The 22,231-nt window shown below is 43.8% G+C and overlaps 1 protein-coding gene across 1 annotated transcript in view; it reads left to right on the forward strand.

Annotated features, from left to right (window-relative positions):
• HELZ (helicase with zinc finger) overlaps positions 1-22,231 on the forward strand; it is a 3,197,037-nt gene that overhangs the window by 1,271,230 nt on the left and 1,903,576 nt on the right. Inside the window, exon 10 of the mRNA XM_044085095.1 lies at positions 14,395-14,574. Coding sequence (XP_043941030.1) covers positions 14,395-14,574 — 180 coding nt within the window. The remainder of the gene's footprint in view (positions 1-14,394; positions 14,575-22,231) is intronic.

Below are 22,231 nucleotides of genomic sequence, written 5' to 3' on the forward strand. Positions count from 1 at the left end.
CCCCTGTGCAGGCTAGCCATGTCACTTTGGAACTTGGCTCTGGAATGGCAAATCGAACTTCAAGCACAGTACCTGCCAGGATTGGAAAACACGCTGGCAGACAATCTAAGCAGAAATATGACAGACCCACACGAATGGAAGTTGCATCCTCAAGTGTTTACAAAGATAATCCAAGCATGGGGAAGGCCAGACATAGATCTCTTTGCCTCCCACAGGAATCATCAATTGACAAAGTTCTGCTCAAGGACCTTCCATCCAAAGGTCTGGAGAGTGGACACCCTTTCTTTCAGTTGGGCAGCACGGACAGTTTACGCCTTCCCTCCTTTGCCTCTTCTGCCCAAGGTGCTGTTGAAAGCAAGAGCAGACAGACCGAAGATGATACTGATTGCCTCCAGACTGGCCAAGACAACACTGGTACCCACTCCTGAGGAGCCTAACACATACTCCTCCCAGGACCCTACCTCTAATGCCTCTTCTTCTGACTCAGCACAGCTACAAAACTCTTCATAGTCAGCTGAAAACTCTCGATCTGTCTGCATGGAAAATTCCTTAACACCACAACAGACCCTGCTCTCCAAAGAGGTGCAGGATGTCATTTTGGAGGCCAGAAGGCCATCTACTAGAAAGGCTTACTCCGCAAAATGAAAACGGTTTTGTGCTTGGAATGAGAAAAAAGGCCAGGATCCTAGAAAACTGAATTTGCCTCAGATATTACAGTATCCAGCTGAGCTGTTGAACAGTGGACTTTCATTTTCCTCCATCAAAATTCATGCCTCAGCCATTTCTGCAGAATACAACACTGATCCACCCTTATTCTCTCACCCACTCTTAAGACAGTTCCTCAGAGGGGCTAAGAATATAAGACCTCCAAGGAAACAACCAATACCAGCCTGGGATCTTAATTACATTCTAGAAAAATTAACTTTACCTCCCTTTGAACCAGCTGCCTCAACAGGTTTGCAGTATTTGTCCTGGAAAATAGCTTTCCTTCTGGCCATTACCTCAGCTCGTAGGGTTTCGGAACTACAAGCCCTCATGGCTGTGCAGCCCTTTCTCATCTTCCATCAGGACAGGGTTTCCCTACGAACCAACCCATCATTCATGCCTAAGGTAGTATCCAGGGTAGCTTTAAATCAGGCCATACACTTACCTACCTTTTACCCCAATCCTCAAAACAAAGGGGAAAGGCTGCTACATTCCTTAGACATCCATAGACAGCTACGTTACTATTTGGACAGAACAAAGCCTTTCAGGAAATCAGAACAACTCTTTGTGTCCTATGCTGTAGGAGCTCAAGGGAAGCCAATTTCCAAACAGACAATTTCAAAATGGATAGGCCACTGCATACGGTTTTGTTACTCCTTTCATGGCAAATCTGTTCCTACAGGCATCAGATCCCACTCCACAAGGGCCACAGCTACCTCTACAGCCTTCCTCAGAGGAGTCCCTACCAAAGATGTTTTGGAGGCAGCCACTTGGAGTTCTGTGCATACCTTCACAAAACACTACCACTTGCCTTTATACTCCAAAACTAGAGCAGGCTTTGCCACTGCTGTGTTGCAGGGCATTCTGGCTCTTCCCAGTTCCACCTAGTGCCTACCACCCTGTGCGTAGCTTTGGGATTCTACCCATCTGTAATTACTTCAGCTGTATGCACGATGAACATAGTACAGTTTTGTACCTACCATAAATGTAGATGTTCGAGTGCTAATACAGCTGCAGTACAGGTTTCCCTCCCTCCTTCCCCTCTTGGTAAAGGCCTAGTGGCTAACACCTCCTCATACAACCTGATTGGGTTAGCCTTCTATGGTGTATTTGCTTGCAACTACTGATTTTTGGATTATATTGCATTGCATGATTATATATATATAATTTATGTATTGCCTTCCTTCTGGGGGCACCTGACATCTGGGGCAAGAAAGACTGAAGAAAATGGCGTCGGCCGTGTCTTGTATACCCCTGTTGCACTGACGTCAGGAAAGAAAGCGACAACAACCGACGCCGGACCTAGAATTTGGAATTCGGCCGACCGAGGACCCGCCTGACGGCAGAGAACCCATCTGTAATTACTGCAAGTGTATTAGCACTCGAACATCTACATTTATGGTAGGTACAAAACTGTACTTTCTCCAAAGTCCTTCATAGATGTAATCTGTTACTAGTCTGGAACCCCTTTGTGTTATCCTCCGTGTGATCTATTTGGGTCTCTTGCAAAACAGAAATATTTGCCATTAATTTTTTCAATGTTCCCAGAATTTGTCCCCTTTAATTGGGTTAGTCACTCCATTAACGTTAAAGCATATGATCTTTGTTCCATTATACAAAAATAGAATACCATCCCCCTTACTGTATCTGTCACTTATCATGTTCATTAACCATGTACAATGATTTTTACAGTCCTTACAACCTGTGGGTATTGTCACTCCATTTTGCTATCTGCCGTACTCTCTCTTGGCTCTATTTTATAGGGTTTAATCTCAGACTGAACTGAGATCGAGATTGACTGTTTCCCTTCATCCAATGCATTTTTCTATCTTTTCGCTACAATAATAGCTTTCCCCCTTTTAACATTCTACTGATCTTTCTTGCTCGCCTTTCTGCCAGTGCTAGATTTTTGACCGTTATGCCATAATACATGGATCATACCTAGTTGCCGTCATACAGTTCCATGGTCACATGGCTCCAAATTCTCCATTTCAAGCACACTGCTGCATATCTTGTCTCTGTCTTGAAATTGACCATCTCAAGAGTTGCATATGCAGCTTACCTTATGCCCTTCCACAGGTGTACACTTCATGCACATTGGAAACTACCGAGGTTAGGGCACAAGAAAGATAAAACCCAGTTTCTTTAACATGACTACTTTTAACATTCAGTAGTCTCTGTGGCTTCCTCACACTCATTTATGTTGTTCCTTCTGCCCCTTTATTGTATCAAACATTGAGCATCCAAGACCCCCTAGTAGGGCATGCATCACTTACCTCCTTCAACTGCAAACAATTTTTTCCTACACAAGTTGATGTGCTGTGTCCACTTTTTCCTTTAACTGGTAACATTTGATAGAGTGAAACATAATCTTTGCCTTTTTTGTTGTTTTCACTACTCTGCCTAGTTCCCTCTATCTACTAATGCTGAATCTTGTTGTGCTGTAGCTCCTTCACCACTTGTCCCTTCATTTAGCCATTTCACTACCTTAACGACCTCTGTGGTAGTTTTAGTGCCTGAGCAAAACTGCAGCTTGCTGATTCCTGGATACATCAGTTTATCTTTTAATATCCAGTTGTCTGGCCTGATTTGTTGTCTTGTTAAATGCTGCTGTTTGGCACGTGGTGGTCATGGAAGAGTCTTGCTCTACAAATACCCGACCTGCACCACACGTCCAGTGGGACCTTGGCTTCCACAGGACAGAATGAATGGTTTCCTTTAGCTGGTAGTTCTCAAGTCTTACTGTGATTCACTATTATTTACTAGTTTCAGGCCATTATGAGAATCTGCACACCCTTTCTATTTTAATGTCCAGATCAGGATGGAAACAACATTCCATTAATTCAGCCATAAAAGCACAGTCTTTGCTTCCCTTCCCTCTGAGATGCCTGAGAATTGGACTTTTTTTTCCCTCCTTGCTCGAACCTTTTGATCACAGAGAAGTTCTATTACATCTAGTCTGGCCTGCACATCTGCCCTAAGTCTTAGCTGGTCTGTTTCTTGGATGATATTTTCTATTTCCTTATGTCCGTCTTTCATTTTGGCCATAAACTTTTCCAAAATGGTATTACAATTTTCAGATCCTGTTAATACATCCTGTAGGGAGATTAGCTCTGTTGAACTATTACTCCTTGCTGCTGCTGCTTCCATTTTGATCTTTGCCTCGTGCATTTTATGAGAAGTTGTATCCTTGTTTCTCAGGGGTTCTAGCTGATGCCTACTTATTCTAACACTCTATACACTATACACTTTGTGCAGTGTTTTTATGGAGACAAGTTTACTTGTAGACTGTTAACATTCACTGGTGTATGGAACTTTATGGGAAAGCTTCTGTGTAGTGTGCTTTCGTATGTCTAGTAATTTTAGGAGATTTCATGTGTATTAAGTTATGCTGCTGAGAATAAATGAGTGCAGAGCGTATAAAAGGTAGGTTATTTTAAATGGATGTAAATTCCTAGGACATAATAGCAGTGTGAATTCTGAAAGTTCTTTGAAGAAAGAAAAACTTTTGTTTGTTGGGTAACTTTTTAATCAACAATTGGATTTGGAATGAGGTCATGGGATTGAGTTACATGGTGTTGCTTGCGTTTGGAAAGTAGACTAATAAAGTTTGTGGTTATTTTGTAGAGAGACAAAAGCACTAATTGATTTTTTCTAGTTTGAGAGTATTTTCAGTCATCTTGGATCCTATTTCCTTCGTTGTTGTTTCATAAGTTATTTTATTAAACACTTCTTAATTGGGTAAGTGTACTGGTCCAAGGACCCTTTTCAAACATGCCCATGGCCAAACGCTGAACGATGGGGTATTGGGCAACACTTGCTGGACATGCAAGGCTACAGAACTTATGAATAGCTATGCTTTTAATACATGTACACCAGTAATACACATAAGGTGGTGTATCCTACAGGTAGAACACTGCACAAGGCTAAATGGAGACTAGAGATTCCTAATAGTTCCAAGAACTTATAACAGTGAATAATGAAACTTCTAACAATTGAAGACCCTAACTTACCATTAAAGGTTTTACTGATAGCAGCAATGTTTGAGCTATGCAGAAATACAGTAAGAATTCTGCTAAATGTTAAATGAAGACTAGAAATTAACAGTTCTAATAGCTTCTTTCTACAATTAGCTATGTTATTCCCCCTTGTACTTAGAGGGGTCATCAACCACACAGCCATGAGGATGGTCTGTGCACTCACTGACATCTTGACAAGGAGGACATTACTTAGTAGACCCCAGTTCGATTGCTTCTGGTTGATATTAGCACCCACATAACTGCAAAGCCCCCCATGCATGCATGCTTCCACCCTTAGACTGATGAAGAATGCAATCAACTTTGAGATCTGCAAGCAAGCGCACATCCCTTTTTCTTGCCATGTTGTTGTCACACAAGCTGTTACTTGTCTGGTGATGATAGGTGAAGTGGAATCCACCCCCCCCCCACCCCGATGGATAACATTGTCATCTGCTTATTCCCACTCTCCCTTGCCTATGGGGTTCAAGCACTGATCAAACTCTGGTTATGTAAGTTGTAGTCGGGCCTTTATTCTGTCTGCCATTGAGCTGGGCTTCTCATCTGTCTGTAGTGCCCAGAGCATTTAACAAATGTGTATATAAAACCTGTGTTTGTTCACCTCAGTAATGAAGAAATAAGGTAATGGCTACCTGATTCAAATGGAATGAAGAGGTGAAATGTAGATTAACTTGGGTTAGTCTGTCCATTACCTGTCCAGCCATGTTTTTTTTCTGAATGTTTCCTAACTGTGTTGCACTAAGGAAGATTTAAAAAAAAATATAGAAAACTTTGTGGGAGCATTGCTAGGCACAGAGCAGCGATGCTGGTTTTGACACGGATAAGCATCTTACATTTGGCTCATTTTTTTAAACTTGGGGCCAGAAGATAGCGATGTTAGCCCAGGTTTTCCTGAAAATAGTGGGCTTACATGTCTGCTTCCATTCTCTTGGATGTCCCTTACTAGTATACACAAGAGAAGTCTAGTGTTCTCTAACATACCTGTATGATCAGCATAGTCATCGTGAGCAAGTTATTTAAGATATAAAGCCCCCCCCCCCCATTTCAGGAATGAGCCTAAATGATGACCATAGGAAATACTAAGAAAGTAGGAGATGCCGATTGTAGTCCCAAAAGACACTCAGGCCTTGACTACAGATGCCTTCGATCTTGCATTTTAGGGGGAACAGTCTAGTGCCAAAAGTAATTTCAGCTTGGAAGAAATGATGGCTGTCTTTCTAGCTCTAAGTGCTTTCAGTGTGGTTTGGCACCTGGGGACCTGCGTCGTCTTAGTAGACAGCACCATGGTGATGTAGTACATAACTAATTAGGGAGGTACCCATTTGTGCTGATTATGCCAGTTAGCAGTGATTGGGACATTGTTTCTCAATTAAGTCTTTATCTTCAGATACCTTACATCCCTAGTACAGGTGTGCAGTCACAGACGAGCTGAACAGGTCTAGGGACAGCAATAGTGAGTAGTAACTTGATTCTAGTATGTTGAAGGACTTAATATTGATTGGAAAGTACCGGTATTGACTTTGTTGCCTTGGTTGGGAAGTCCTTTGAAGAGGTTGTATTCCAGGATGTCCTTTTATTCCCATGTTGCAGTATTCTTAGTGTGAGGATTCTCTGCCTCAGGCAAACTGAACGTATACTCCTATACAAAAGTTTAAGCCTGGTTGCTGTTGGTGCATGGGATGTCACACGCAAGGCCATAAACCAGGAGCCTTAAATGTGATGTCTGCATTCACAGACCCGAGAACTTTTCTGCTGCATTCGAACGTCATATCGATCTCATCGCACCTTTCAAGACATCTAAAGCTAAGTACCCCATTGGGGAACCTTTCAGTTACTGTTGCTTAAGCTTGGTTTGCTTGTTCCTTTTTAGCTGATGTCCGCTAAGAAGGGTAAATTCCGATGTGGATGTCAAATTCTGCACAAAGATGCCCATGACCATTGCATTTTTTGTCTAGGCCAGGAACACAACCATACCATCTGTGACATTTGCCAATCCTTCGTCCCTAAAACACTTGGATGTCTTCCTGCTGCTCTAAATCTTTACTTGGAAAACCAGAGACTTAAATAATTAGTTCTTAGGATGGATCTCGAGTCAGCTGCCCAGGTGGAACCACCTCGGAAAAAGGCCAAGGTTTCATGGCCTACTTCCTCTGCCTCTCCATCGTCAGACGCCCCGCCAGCCACAGATATAGGGGTTCAGATATGTTCATTTGAGCTGTCTACTTCATCGGCTCCCCTTGAGGTAGCCGTTTATGAAGTACTGGCCGGCACATCTACAGAGATAAGTCAGACGTCAGTTTCTCCCAAAGTAGAGGGGGAACCAGAATCCACTGGATGCCAGAATCTGAAGCCTTGGCTTTAGCTCAGGCCCCTGAACCTAGGCCTTCTCCCAAATCTACTCCTTTAAAAAGAAATCAGAAAAGTCAACATCTGTCTCCCACTCCTGAGAGACTTCCTGACTGGCAATATTTTACTCAGTCTCTGATGCAGGCCTTCATGGCTCTTAGGCCCTCTGCCTCCTCTCCCTCCACTATCCCAGTGCTAAGCCCTAGGCCTCTTTCATCTATTTCTTTACTCTGTCCTACTTCCCATGAAGAAGAGGAAAAAATTCTCTCATCTGTTGAGTCTATTACCTACTCAGCACAGATAGCCTTTCCTCTTGAGTACTATTCCCCTGATGAGGAATCCATAGAAGGAGAGACTCCTCCTCATTACATCATTTTTGTGGAGACCATAACTAAAATGAAATAATATTTCAAATGGGATACTTCAAAAATGACTGAAACTGAAAAAAAATATTTTTTTGAATTACTGCAACTTGTCTCCTTCACGTTCTGCCATTCCCCCAGTTATATCTGCATACCTGGATGCATTTACTTCTGCATCTAAAAATCCTGTTTCTCAGCCACCTGCTTCTAAGACACCTAATAGTTTCTACAAGGTGCTTGATGACCACAAATTTCTTGTGACGTCCCTCCTTGGCAGACCCTGCAGTGATTGCTGTAGCTCCAGACAAGCAGTTATGACTGATCCCATCCTCGTCCCTTCTGCCCACTGACAAGGACAGCAAAAACATGGACAGGCAAGGGAAGAAAGTTTACACCTCTTCCACCTTAGCCTTCAGAGCTGTTAATTACCAAACTCGTATGATTAAGTATGCCTTGGACTTGGTATCCCAAGCATCTACGCTGGTATACTCCCTGCCTGACTCTTATCAAGACTGAGGTAGCATCAGAACTCTCTCTGGCATCCCAGGTGGCCAGACAGTCAATCAGATGCAGTTGTGATGCAGCAGAAGCTTCTGCTAGATCTGCTGCATTTTCCTCTCTGCTCCACCGATATTCATGGCTTTGACTTCAACCCCTGCCTAAGGATTTCAGATCTAAAATTTGTGATGCTCCACTAGACCAAAACCTCCTGTTTGGGAAGCAGTCTGCTGAACTGCTTAAAAATCTTCAGGAGAAAAGCAAGGAGCTTCAGGACATTAAGCACCTTCTGGTATCCCCTATACCAAATTACTACTGAAACTATCCAGCTAAGACCACCTATGTCAGAAGAACCCCCTCCACTGCTACTACTACTTCCAGGCAATGGAGAGGAACCAGGAGGCAGACCTCTACCAGACCAGCCTCTTCTCAACCTACCCCCAGACAGAACTTACATGACAGAAATGGCATCAACAATGCGCGAATGCCTTGCCCATCTCCCTATGTCAGCCCGTCTCTCCCACTGTTTACTCCTCAGGAAAAAAGTCACTTTAGATCACTTGGTCCTGGCAATAATAGAACAGGGATACTTCCTTTCTTGGAAAGAAAGCCCCCTCCCTCTTGGGGGATCCCATTCCCATCCAAAAAACAACTACACCTTATTCCAGACATTATACAAGATCGACTAAACCATAGAACCTGCCCCCCCAGGACAAGAAGGGAAAGTCTTTTATGCAAGACTATTCCTAGTACCAAAAAAAGGACGGGCCATGGAGGCCAATCCTGGATTTCTCCTTTCTAAATCTCTGCCTAAAAGTCCCATTCTTAAGAATGTTATCCCTCCAAACCCTACTTCCACTACCAGCACAGGTGTTCACGGTCGTTCTAGACCTGAAGGGGGCCTACCTCCACGACCCTCTAAAACCCTCGGACAGAAAGTACTTGCGTTTCATTGGACCATGCTCTCACTTTCAATTTACTGCCTTGCCCTTTGGTTTATGCACTGCACCCTGAGTCTTCACCAAATGTCTTGCTCCAGCCATAGCCTACTGCAGAAACAAAGGCATTCAAATCTTACCCCTACCTAGATGATATACTTATTCTTGCAGAAAAAGAAGTCGCCCTAAGAAACCACCTGCAGTTTGCCATGTTTCTGCTACAGGGTCTGGGGTTCACCCTCAACCTCCCCAAATTATCCCTAACACCACAGCAGGACAAAATCTTTCTGGGCTGCAGGATCTTAACAGACCCGATAAAAGCTTTTTTTCCTCAGGACAAAGTACTTTCCCTAACAGTCCACTTCCAAGATCTGCTCCAGGTCCACCAACTATCAGCAAGACCATTTCTGCGACTTCCGGGCCTTATGGTAGCTACCATTCCTATGCTACCATTAGCCAGAGTTCACATGAGAAAACTACAATTGTATTTAAAGAATGTGTGGTCCCAACACAACCACCCTCTCAAATTCCAGATTTCCTTCCTACCCTACCTAAAGGCAGAGTTAAGGTGGAGCATCCAACAAGTTCAAGTGAACCCAGGACTTTCCCTTCACCTTCCCACACCACCTCAGTACATTCACACAGACGCATCAGACCTGGGCTGGGGGACTACCATGAAGGGCCTCAAGATGCAAGAACGCTGGCAGTCATCCCTCCAGAAAAAAACACATCAGTGTCAGAGAAATGACGGCAGTCCTTCTGGCACTGAAAACCTTTCTTCCCATCTTTCAGCCAGGCTCCCTTCAAATCTTCACAGACAGCACCACAGTCATGTGGTACATCAACAAACGGGGGGGTGGGGGGAGTTACACATCCTCTGCAGGCTAGCAATCCAGATTTAGGACCTAGCCTCCCAAAACAGCTCATCTCTGCAGGCAGCCTACATACCATCATGGGAGAACCTCCAGGCAGATGCTCTCGGCACATCATCCTCTCTGCATCACGAGTGGATGGTAGAGAGGTTTTTCTAGACATTGTCCACTTAGTGGAGCACACCTCTGATAGATTTGTTTGTCTCCTACCAGAACAGACAACTGAAAAATTTTGTACCAAGGACCACTCCCCACTAGCTTGGAGAGTGGACGCTTTCACCATTTCATGGAAGGGGGCGGTTTCTGTATTCCTCCCTTCCCTCTCATTCAAAAGGTCCTTCTGAAGATCAGGAGGAACATGTCAAAAATCTTGCTGGTGACTCCCTATTGGCCAAGGCAGCATTGGTTCCCCCTTCTACTATCCATCGCCAAGGGCAATCGCTACAAGCTACCACGCAATGTGGACCTACTCACACAGCAGAAGGGAACACACATCCACTCCCACCTGGAGATGCTATATCTGGGTGATAAAATTTTAATACTCTTCAGGCATTGCTACTCTGAGGATGTGCTATCTGTCCTCAGAGAGGCCAGGAAACCTAACACAAGGAGATCCTACATTTTAAAATGGGAAAGATTCTCCAAATGGTGTCTCCAAAGACATAGGGATCCCTTTCTAGTGGATGTCCCTCTAGTCTTAGCTTGTGTATGAACTTCTCAAGGCAGGCCTTTCATACTCCTCAGTGAAAGTCCACCTATCTGCACTCTCTACCTGCTTACCCTTAGACCCTCCTCTACTCTCCAGGCTAGATATTAAATTGTTCCTGAAAGGCTCTTGCACATCAGGCCACCAAGGAAACTTTTTCCACCACCTTGGGACCGAAGTTTTATCCTAGAAAAACTCACACTGGCCCCATTCGAACCAGCCAGTTCTTCAACACTGCAAATGTGCATGTGGAAAACAATCCTGCTGGTAGCTCTCACCTGAGCTACAAGGGTGTCAGAGTTGCAGGCACTCATGGACTGTCCCCCCTACGCTATCTTCCACAAAGACAGGGTGACCCTACGCAGTAACCCTTCTTTCATGCCCAAAGTGGTCAATGAGCTATCATTAAATCAGTCCATCCACCTGCCCACCTTCTTTCCCTCTCCCACCAATGACATTGAGAGAATACTCCATTCTCTGGATGAGCACAGGCAGCTAAGATTTTATTTAGACAAAACTAAATCCATAAGGAAATCTAATCAACTATTTGTATCCTTTCATCCCAGGATCCTGGGCAAGGCAGCCTCCAAACGAACTATCTCCTGTTGGATCAGGAAAACTATCTGCTTTTGCTATTCCTACCATGGCAGACTTACTTCAGGGGTAAGAGCACACTCCACTAGGGTGGTACTATCCTCCAAATCCTTCTTCAAAGGCCTGGACACAGCCTCCATTCTGGAGGCAGCCACCTTGTCCACTATACACACCTTTACCAGACACTACAAATTGGACCATATCTCCAGAGCGGGTTTTGGTAGGGCAGTCCTGCAGGAATTTCTAGAATCGGCTACTTCTGCCTCCACCCTTCCTCCTTCCTAAGCTGTGGTACTCTCCCACACTTAGAATACTGCAACATGAGAATAGAAGGACATAGAGTAGTTGTGTAAAATCTTACCATAACCATAAATGTCCTTCTCTTCCATGTTGCAGTATTCCTTCCCTCCCACCATCCCCCTACATTCCTTTCACATGTCTTTGGCGCACTCTAGGTCACCTCCTAAGGCTGTGGTCTCAATGGGCAGTCTATGGTATTTCACCGGTCTGGAGGACATCATTTGGCTCTACCTAGTCCACTGTCTGACTGGGCAGTTAGTTCTGAGGCTTGTTCTTGCAGATGTCACATTTAAGGCTCCTAGTTTATGGCCTTGCATGTGACGTCCCATGCACCAACAGCAGCCAGGCTTAAGCTTTTGTATAGGAGCCGACGTTCAGGTCTCCTGAGCCAGAGAATCCCCGCATTAAGAATACTGCAACATGGAAGAGAAGGACATGTATGGTTATGGTGAGATTTTACACAACTGTTTTTTCTCAAGCAAAGAATGGACAATAAATGCATTCTCTGACTCAAGGGGCGGAATGTGCTTTGCACTGTCTCACCCATTTTCATAATCGCAGAGTGCTTCAGAAAGCCAACAGTGGTAAGACAAAATTTATCCTAATTCTGTCTGTGGCCAATAGAACCCTGGTCTTCCTTGCCATTGAAGCTAACTAAAGAGGAGTCTGTACTTCTACAAACCTGAACTCTGCTGACCCAGGGGGAGGGTATAATGGTGCCTCCATACCTCAGAAGCTAGGAACTTGCATCCTGGATGCTCTGTCTGATCATTTTCAAGACAAGTTCCACATAGGAGGAGTTATACATTCTACAAGACGTAAGAAAATATTGCACTAGAGGATCCTGTGTGGCCAGAAGGAAGTTATTCTCCTTAGTGTAAACCACAGGGCATTCTGCCTGCAGTAGATGCAAAACTGCAGTCTTGAAGTTGCTTGTGGAACTGTATCCAAGTGTCTAAACTATGCCTCATTTAGGGGGCATTTGTCTGTTATGGTTTGCCTTCCCATTGCCCTTCTCCTTCCAGCTTACTTTGTCCTACCTATCAAACCAGCTTGGACAGCAGTTCCTCCAGTTTGGGGCTCTAACTTTGTGCTATAACAATTCAGCCGAGCTCCTCGGTGACTAAGTTTCTGTTTTGGAAGACCTTATTCTTGATTGCTGCTACTTGTGCTTTGAGGAATTCTGAGCTTTATGCCCTGATATGCAAACAACAATGCGCTTTCACTGAAGAGTGAGATTTAGGATTACCTTTACCCTTCATGCCTGAGGTGGTATCTGAACTATTGTTTAACCAGGCTGTTCCACTTCCAGTCTTCAGTACTAATGTACAGAACTATGGAGAAAATGTGTGGCACTTTCTGGATATTCCCAGGCATCTTGGATATTATTTAGCAGCAAAGCACAGACACTTTGTATTCTCCGATCTTTTGTTTGTATGCTTCATGCCAGACCAGTACTGCTGACGAGACCACTGGCCTTCTTTACAAAAGTTTGGGCTCAGAGTACATGTGTGACAGCAACCTGGACTTCATTGCATGCATTTTCCAGATATTGCAAGCTGGGTCTTCTGTTATTGAGCAGGTTAGTGTGTACTTTTATAGCTCTCTCCTCATGGAGACAGGTTACAGCATTATTACTCTTCTCATGAGTAAGGAACCATACTGCAACATTTGACCCTTCATGAGTCTATGGTTGTGGTAGGCGTGGTCACACAGTTGTGTTCTGCTCATTGTATTGGTCACTGTTATTCAGCCCCTTTCCCTTCCTTGCTTGGGAGGCAGTACATCATTTCCCTGAGAGATAGAAGAGAGTTTTTCTAGAGGGCCCTCCTTCACTGGCCTTCAGTGCTTCTGGAGTGGTGTGCCTAATGCCTTGTTGGAGGCAAGGAATGCGATATTGCCAATATTGAAAATGGCATGGCCTCCTTTCCTTTCTGATTCTGCATTATCCATTTTGTGGAGCTCAAGTCTAGTCCCACTGTGGTGGGACATGTAATGCTTTGGAAGTCAAACCAGAAGATAAATGTCTGTCTTCAAGCAATACCCTTAAATAGGCAGTTACACGACAGCAGTAATCCTATTCAAACATCTGTGTATTTAACTTTTTAAATACTGCCCCTATTTTCCTAAAAAAAATATCTTTTGAGTTCTCATTTTGTAATAACACACATGTAAACAGTTACTACTAAACGACATTGTTTCCTCCTTAGTTTATTCTGGATATTGTTGTAATTTAACATTGCTTGTGTTTAACATTTTATGCTTTTTGTTGGTGTTTGTTTTACTACTGTGTACGCTCTCTTTTATATTTGGTCAGCTTTATTTGTTTCCTACTTAAGGTCCATGTTTAAAAGGAGCCCTCGTGGTTCAGACCACTAACCTGCTAAAAGTAAAACAAATAAAATAGAACAGAACAACCCAGTAACTGCCAGTGCTTTCATTCTGTAGTCCCTGCTGCAGTACTTTTTTTTGAGTTGCTCCTTTGATACCATTGCTAAGCTGTTTACAGTTTGTCTCAGTGTATGAGTTGATGTTTAATGTGATTACACATTCTAAGCTGTGCTTGGTAGATGAGTTAACATACAAAATAAATGGGTTGTATTTAGTTATGCTTACATTGTTCTCCCTCAAACCTTTCTTATATAGTTTGGGATGTAATTTGTACTTTACTGGACATTAAATATTTACAAATTAAAGAGAGTGCACGGTAAGACACTTAAAGTAGGAATCTTATCAAGTGAAGCTTAACTTTTTCTTCCCGATATAATTGCTTCTCATTTTCAGTTTTTTAGACAAACGTTTATGTGAAATTGACAAATTGAGCATTAAAAAGTTTCTTTCAGTCTAACAAAAAGTTGTTTTCTGTTAGGCTGTTGTGTGTGCATGTATTGTAGCAAATATAGAATTTTTTTTTTAATAAAAATTTTTGTGGTAAGAATGATGCATGTCGTCCTCATTTGTAGGATGTAACTGTATCATTAGGTAAAACAGCATGATAAATGCGTTTAAATTTAACTTTTATCTGCTTTGTTACAGGCAGTGGGATGAGCAGCTGGACCCCCGTCTAAATGCAAAACAGAAAGAAGCTGTTATAGCTATTACAACTCCCCTTTCCATACAGCTGCCTCCTGTTCTTATCATTGGTCCCTATGGGACAGGAAAAACATTCACTCTTGCTCAGGCAGTTAAACACATACTCCAGCAGCAGGACACCCGGTAAGTTGCAATGAAAAACAGAGGTCTGTTTTAAAACTGGAATCTGTAGTTTATCTGCATGTGACTTGCTTACTTTTGATTGTTTGTTCACTAAGTAATGTTAGTAAACTGCAAATGGATAGCTAGGTGATGTATCACTTAGTGAGCAAATCTGATATTAAGTATTTCACTTTATAACATTAACAGTTATAAATACTGATGATAAATTGTATTTTTATTTTCCTTTTGTCTTTTCTTTTTGTATTGCAAATAGTTTTTGCTTCTATTTTTTTTCTGCACCACAACCTCATTCCCTCATACAAGCTTTTTCTGCTTGTGTTGTGAAGATGGTGTGACTGAAACATCTGCTGAGTTATGTTTTGATAATTTGAATTTCTATATCAAGTAAGAGCAAATAAAATGATGTGAATTCAATCTCGCAGTTCATTCTTTACTGATGGGTTTGGAGCCGATCCCTCGGATCCGATATGGCCAATTGCAAATGTCAAGGTCTTCAAATAGCTCGAGGCCAAGTCCCTATTCCATGATGCACCTGGAGATAGCCCAGATCAAGTTTGCCACTGTAATAGAGCGGAGGTTCTGAATTAGCTCGGGCCAGTATACTGCTTTTTCTCTATTTCTTTACTCAAAATGTAGATAGTAGCTGTATTTAGATAGTTTATAAAGCTCTTATAGCTTTATTGTCTGTATCTCTGCTATTTAGTCACTTTCCCTTAGTGTATGATAGCCTTTTTAGTGGCCTCTTGTTTTAGGCCTAGTTTAAAAGTTTTTGCTAGTTTAGAGTGTGCTTAGTAAGTCACTTTTGTCACATTGTTTGATGTATAAAAATAATTTAGTGTAGTGTTTTTGTTATTTAGTAGCTTAGCCTTCAGTTGTTTAGGAAAGGCTTACATTTTAATTCCTGTTACATTTTTTTTCTAGTGTTAACAGTTAACAGTAATTGTCAGTCTTGTATAGTTTATATTTAGTTTATCTTAGCAGCTCTCTCTCTTTTTTGCATAGTCTGCTCACATTGTTAGACAGTTGTGCGACAGTAAAGGCTTTTATGTGTTATATATAGATATATATGTATATATATTGAATTGCACTTCTGCCGTTTGTGTGTGTGTCTGTGACATAGCCTGATTTTAGGCCTTCTTGTAGTCAATTACTGCTAAGTTTTGTGTGACAGTAATTTTTATTCTCAATGGCTGACCAAGACAAGCACCCCAAGTCTGGGTCCAAAAAGTGCCTAAAATGTGGCCAAAAGGTCTGTTACAGACCGCCACGTTAATTGTGTTTACTGTCTAGGGGCTCTGCATTTGCAAGACAGTTGTTCCATTTGTCATTCCTTCTCCTCAAGGGTCCTGCAGGAAAGGAAGAGGAAACTCATCGATAGAGGCTTGTTGAAGTCTTCATTTCAGGAAGCTTTGAGTGACCAAGATGGATCCAGCAAGTCCTCAGTCTTTCAAGACATCAGACTCGAAATCGAAAAAGTCTTCAGCTTCGGCTCCACTGCCTTCTGAGCCAGTCCCCAGTCTTGGAATCGGTGTCCGAAGAGCCTAAGAGTCCACTTCTCCATTCAGTATCACCTTCGGTACGCTCCTCTCGATTCTTTATCAACCTGTCTGATCTGGATGAGGATCCTGTGATGCAGAAGCTGTTATTGGCACTGGCTTTAGCAAATGTTATCGGCTTTGACCCAAGTGGCTTCGGAGCTGAAGACCCTTGCACCGACTCAACTATTCCTCCTCCGAGCCATGCTGGTCCTTCGGAGCTGGAGGAGGCAGACCTGATGTTAGTGGAACCTTCGGATCCGATGTCTGCTCCAGTGTCTTCAGCTCCGTGCACTGACATCCTCTGTGCCGATCGAGGACTCTAGGAGCCAACACTCTCTGGTTGGATCCAGGGAGGACAGTCGGACCGACTTTGCCTCTCAGGGCTTCGGCTCGGATAAACTCGGCTCCTACCTCAGGCTCTGAGCCCACTGTCCCGGTGCCAGGGATGTTGACGGTTTCGTCGGCTCCTTCGCATAGGAGCAGAAGTGCTTTCGATGCCATGAGGAGAGTCATGTCTCCTAGGGCATCCTCGACCTCAGGTCTGCCTTCTTCCTCCCCTAAAGCGCCTGTGTCTGCTTCTGCCTCACACATCCTGACCAAGCATAGAGACCCAGAGCCTCAGGAAGTCCCATTGGGTGGCCCCTGCTCTTCGAAGACCTCACCATAAGTTCCCACTGATTAGGTTCCCAGGAAGAGATTGTGTAAGAGGAAACATCTAGACTCCCCACAGGAGTCTCTAACATCGGATACTTAGATGAGTCAGAAGGGTCCCCATGGTCCCTCTCTGAGGAGATATCATTCGCTGAGAATACTTGAGATCCTTGGGCAGAGGAGGACTGGCAGTCCAAAAGCCCTACTGAAGATGAGCCAGTCCTCCTGAAGGCTTTCGGGTCTCAACCCACCACCTCTTGGGTGTCTCTGTCCTTCGATGAGCTGATACAGCTGGTCTCAAGAAGGGCGTGGGAGTCTCCAGATACTATGGAGCCTGTCCCTAGGAGCCCTAATAAATTTATTTCTGCCCCCCCCCCCCTTGACAAAACATTTTTAACAAAAGGTGTTGTGGTTGATGCCATGGTGGTGGCGGCAGCTGCCAAAAAGGAAATGTCTGAGACTTCCTCATCTATCCATCCTCCTAACAGAGACTCTGCGATTCTGGATAGATCTGGGAAGTGCATGTTTAGTTCAGTGACCTTTGCTCTTAGTTCACAAAACTATTTAACCCATTTTACTAGGTTACAAAGAGATCTCCATAAGGAGCTAGGAGATGCTCTTCAGGGTACAGTAGCTGCAGGAGCTTCTGACAAAGTTGCTGCCCAGCTTGCCACCCTCAGTTCTTTTAACTCTTCCATGCGCCTCATCTCTTATGCAGCTGATGGAATGAGTTGAGCAAGCGGGTACAGGAGTTCTTAGAAGAATTCCTGGGATGCGCTTGTGTTACTTTGTGGAGCCCTTCAAGTCATCCTTCGTGAACACTCCCTTTTCGGGCCTAAAGTGAAGGAAACCTTAACCAGTTGTGAACAGAACGGAAAGACTGTCTGCTGGCGGGGTCCGTTTCTCCACCCCTACCCGACCCTACCCTAAAGGTCAAAGGGGAGGAAAAATATGGTTCCGAAAAGCCCAGGGAGCCTTTCCAGGACACTTGGTGAGCCCCCCTCCATGGGCAGAGGAGGGGGAAATAATGGAAGACGCCGCCCTCGCGGCAGAGGGGGAGGGGTCTGCAACACCAAGGTGACAGAGATCACTTCTCTGGGAAGCCCTGTCAGCGCTCCTGAGAGGAGGCCCAACTGTCCTACTCCGAAGGCAGTCAGGGGTCGCTTATCTTTATACCCAGACGCCTGGCTCAAAATAAAAAAAAAAAAGAGAGCTGGGTACAAAGTATCATTTCCAGAGGTTACTTTATTCCATTCACCACACCCCCTCCAATCATAAGAAAAATCCTGGACGTTGCACCCAGTTACAGAGAACAGGTGACAATAGAGGTCCAGACATTGCTAAGAAAAAGAGTCATCCAACCAATCCCAGCAGACCAGACAGGATCCGGAACTTACTCAAGATTTTCTTTGGTTCCAAAGATGACTGGGGACTGGAGACCCATATTGGACCTCGGCAAACTGAATCAGTACATAAAGAAAGAGAAGTTTCGGGTGGTCACGCTTCAGTCTATACTTCCTTTCTTAGGAAAAGACAATTGGATGTTATCAATAGATCTCAAGAATGCGTACTACTACATAAAAATGTCCAGACCATCCAGGGATCACCTGTTCTTCCGGCTGGGAGACTATCATTATCACTTTAGAGCCCTGCCCTTTGGTCTCACTACAGCCCCCAAAGTGTTCATCAAATGCATGGCAGTGGTCACGGCTCACCTGAGATGTCTAGGATTCCAGGTGTTTCCGTACCGAGACGATTGGCTCATTACCGCCACCACCAGGCATCAACTCATTTAGGCCAGGAAGTCCACTCTTGTCACTCTGCAGTCATCTGGACATTACAGTCAACTCAGAAAAATCTGCCTTGTTGCCATCACAGCATATCGTTTTTATCAGGGTGGAGTTGGACACCACCACCACCATACTAAGGCATCCAATAGAAATTGTCCTTCTTCATCAGCATGTCAGCAGTCTGATACCAAAAGACAGAGCACCAGCATCAGAAATTCTGAAATTATTGGGCACGATGGCAGCAGCATTTCTAGCCATACCACTAGCTCGTATGCACATGTGGATACTACAATGGTTTTGTTTACTCATGATCACAAATTCTTTCCAAAAGGACCTTCAGTGGTGGCTGACCTCACGTCACGATAGGACGCCCATTTGTACTACCCCTGCCGGTGGCCACTGACCACGGACGCTTCCCTTATAGGGTGGGGGGGGGCATTTTCAGGGAAAGACTGCTCAAGGCACATGGACCGATCAAGAGACACATGTGCATATCAGTGTCCTGGAGATGAGAGCGGTACTTCTGGCACTGCAGTACTTTCAGGACTCTCTTCCTCTGATTACAATTTCAATTCAGACAGACAACATGTCGGTGGTCTGGTATTTGAACAAGCAAGGAGAAACCAGGTCTTGCCCCTTTTGTCAAGAGGCCCTCAGAGTATAGCAGTGGGGTGCTTCCACCCAGTGCTTTCTCTTGGCAACGCACATCCCGGGGAAATCCAGTGTGATAGCAGACAAGCTCAGGATGGCCATCTTGTTGCCCCACTAGTGGTCCCTCAAGAAAGAAGTAGCGGACAAGATATTCCACAGGTGGGGCTAGCCTTGCTGCAACCTTTTTGATAGTCACATGAACATGAAATGCAGAAACTACTTTGCCCTGATTCCCCCTCTGGGAGAAGCCCCAAGGGATGCACTTGTACATGATTGGCCTCCAGGTCTCCTCTATGCATTTCCACCAATCCCGCTGGTAGCCAAGGTTTTACAGAAAGAAAAGTTTCTGGGAAGGACCATCATTCTAATAGCTCCCCATTGGCCTTGTCAGATTTGGTTCCCACAGCTTCATCTTTTGGTGGATCCTTGGATTCTGGACCCAGTTCCGGACCTTCTGACACACTTGTGGGTTCTTCATCCCTCTCTGCAGTCCCTGAAGCTGACAGCTTGGCTGCTCCAGTTACTGTCATAGCCAGGTTCCATAACTTCTCCTGTGAGACAAAACAGATCCTTTTGTCTTCGCATAAATATTGTACTAGGAAGCTATATCTTAGCAAATGGAAAAAATGTTCTATATGGGCTTCTAAAAATATATCGATCCTTATCAAGCCGCTATGGCCTCCATTTTAGAGTTCTTAACTATGCTTTTTAGCAAAGGATCTGCAGCAGCGACTGTTGTTCAGTTGGCTACTATTTCTAATTTTCATCTTGGATTTGAAAGGTTGATTATCATGTCTCACAAGTTATCCAAAGCCTTTCTCAAAGGGATTTTTCATATTAGACCACCTGCGAAATCTCCCTATTCTTCATGGAATCTAAATTTTATGCTTTCTTGGATAATTCTACCACCATTTGGACCAGCTTCCTCTTGTGACCTAAACTTTTTTTATCATGGAAGACCATTTTTCTGGTAGCTATTACTACTGCCCACAGAGTGTCAGAGCTTCAGGCTTTATCCATCAAGCCTCCTTATTTGATATTCCATGCTGACAGTCTCTCTCTTAGAACAACCCCCTCATTTTTACCTAGAGTTTGCACTGAAACCAATCTTAACCAGATTGATTTGCCAGTGTTCTTCCCCAACCATTCAAACTATTTAGAGTATATGCTGCACAAGCTTGATGTTCACAGACAGCTCAGATTTTATTTGGATAGAACAAAAGATTTCAGAAAATCAGACCAACTTTTTGTTTCATTCTCGGACTCCAGGAAAGGTAGATCAGTGGCTAAAACAACTGTCTAAATGGTTATCTGATTGTATCACCTTTGCTTATTCAGCTGCCAATATTCCTTTGCAACACAAGATTAAAACTCACTCAACCAGAACAATTTCTACTTCATCTGCCTTTTCTGCCGGGCTTCCTATTGATAACGTTTGTGCAGCAGCCACTTGGTCAGAACCTCATACCTTTATCACTCATTACAAAGTTGACAAGGCCTCCAGGGACAGGGCCTCCTTTGGATCCACGGTTATGAGAAATATACTCCCGTGAGCCACCCGAGATTGATGGTACTTGGGACTCTACCCATCAGTAAAGAATGAACGGCGAGATTGAGCAACTTCCCATAAAGAAGTTATGTACTTGCCATAATGTTCCATGTGAGTTGTTCATCTCGCCTTCATTCTTGCGTCCCTCCCTCCTACCCCCTCCTGGTCTGATAGATGACCGAGATGCTGGATCCATCTTTCTATACCTTTCTCTTGGGAGTGAAAGAATGACATATGGTATTATTATGCACAACAAACAAGATCTGAGGTATCTCCAGGTGCATCATGGGTTAGGGACTTGTCCTCGAGCTATTTGAAGACCTCAAGCTTTGCAGTTGGCCATATCGGAGCCGAGGGATCGGCTCAGAATCCATCAGTAAAGAATGAAGGCGAGATGCAACACTCACATGGAATGTTACGGTAAGTACATAACTTCTTTTTTGACAAAATTTAGACCTCTTCATTAAATTGTCATGTATGTAACAGTTCAGCCTTCCTTCTCCAAAATGTGGAAAAATACCTGTCATGATGTGGAACAAATAACCAAAATGTGGAACACTCACTCGCAGCTTGCGAAGAACTTCAGATGGAAATTTAGTTGGATAGGTTTAAAGATGTGTGATTTGTGATTGTAGGTAAGTAAGATAATGAGGAAGTTCAAACCACTGCAGTGTCTTGAGTGCTATGCAGTGGTGAGTGTAATGTGTTAGTTGGAAATTTTGCAATTTTACTGTTGGAAGTTTCAGGTTTAGCTTTTAGAGGGGATTGTAAATTGGTGAATATTTTAACTCTGTTGTAGGAGTAGGGGTGGGAAGTACGGAATGGCCAGGGTTAACTTTAGTGGAGTAACTAAGAAAGTGGTTGTGCGCAAGTTGCTTCCTGTTTTGTTATGTTGAACAAAGCAGTGTCTCTCAGCTTCTCCCGTCAGGGGTTGCCACAGTGGATCACTGGTCTGCAGATTGATTGGCAGTGTGGTTTTTATGGTGTTGATTTGCCAGCCCAGTACCCAACCTTCATAGAAGGTGCACACATGCACCTTCTTTAAAACTCACTTGACTGCAAGGGAGGACATGCAGACTCCACACAGAAGACAATCCAACCAAGAATCAAACTGAAGAACTTCTTGTTGTGAGGTGACAACGCTAACTGCTGCACCACTGCAGCCGACTGTTTGTTCTTTTGAACACAAAGATCATATTTTGAGATTGTCATTTCTTTTCATGGCTAACAACTTTGTGTGGGGAGCTACTTCTAGGTCAGTGCTTTGTTTAATGAAATTATTTTAAATTTAGTATTATCTTGGGTTACAGTTTTGTGGGGTGAATGAGTTTTCTTGGGGGGGGGGGATTAAGTAGAAGTTGGGCACTAGTGAGCCTGGTTTTATTGAGGTAAAGGCTTTTAGTGTTACTGGTTAGTGTGTAGTAGACTATTAGAGGAACATACAAGAAACATACAGGAAAGAGTCATCTGCATACTGG

Source organism: Protopterus annectens, chromosome 10.part0 (assembly GCF_019279795.1).
Source record: "Protopterus annectens isolate FY-2018-M chromosome 10.part0, PAN1.0, whole genome shotgun sequence".
NCBI classification, from domain to species: Eukaryota; Metazoa; Chordata; order Ceratodontiformes; family Protopteridae; genus Protopterus; species Protopterus annectens.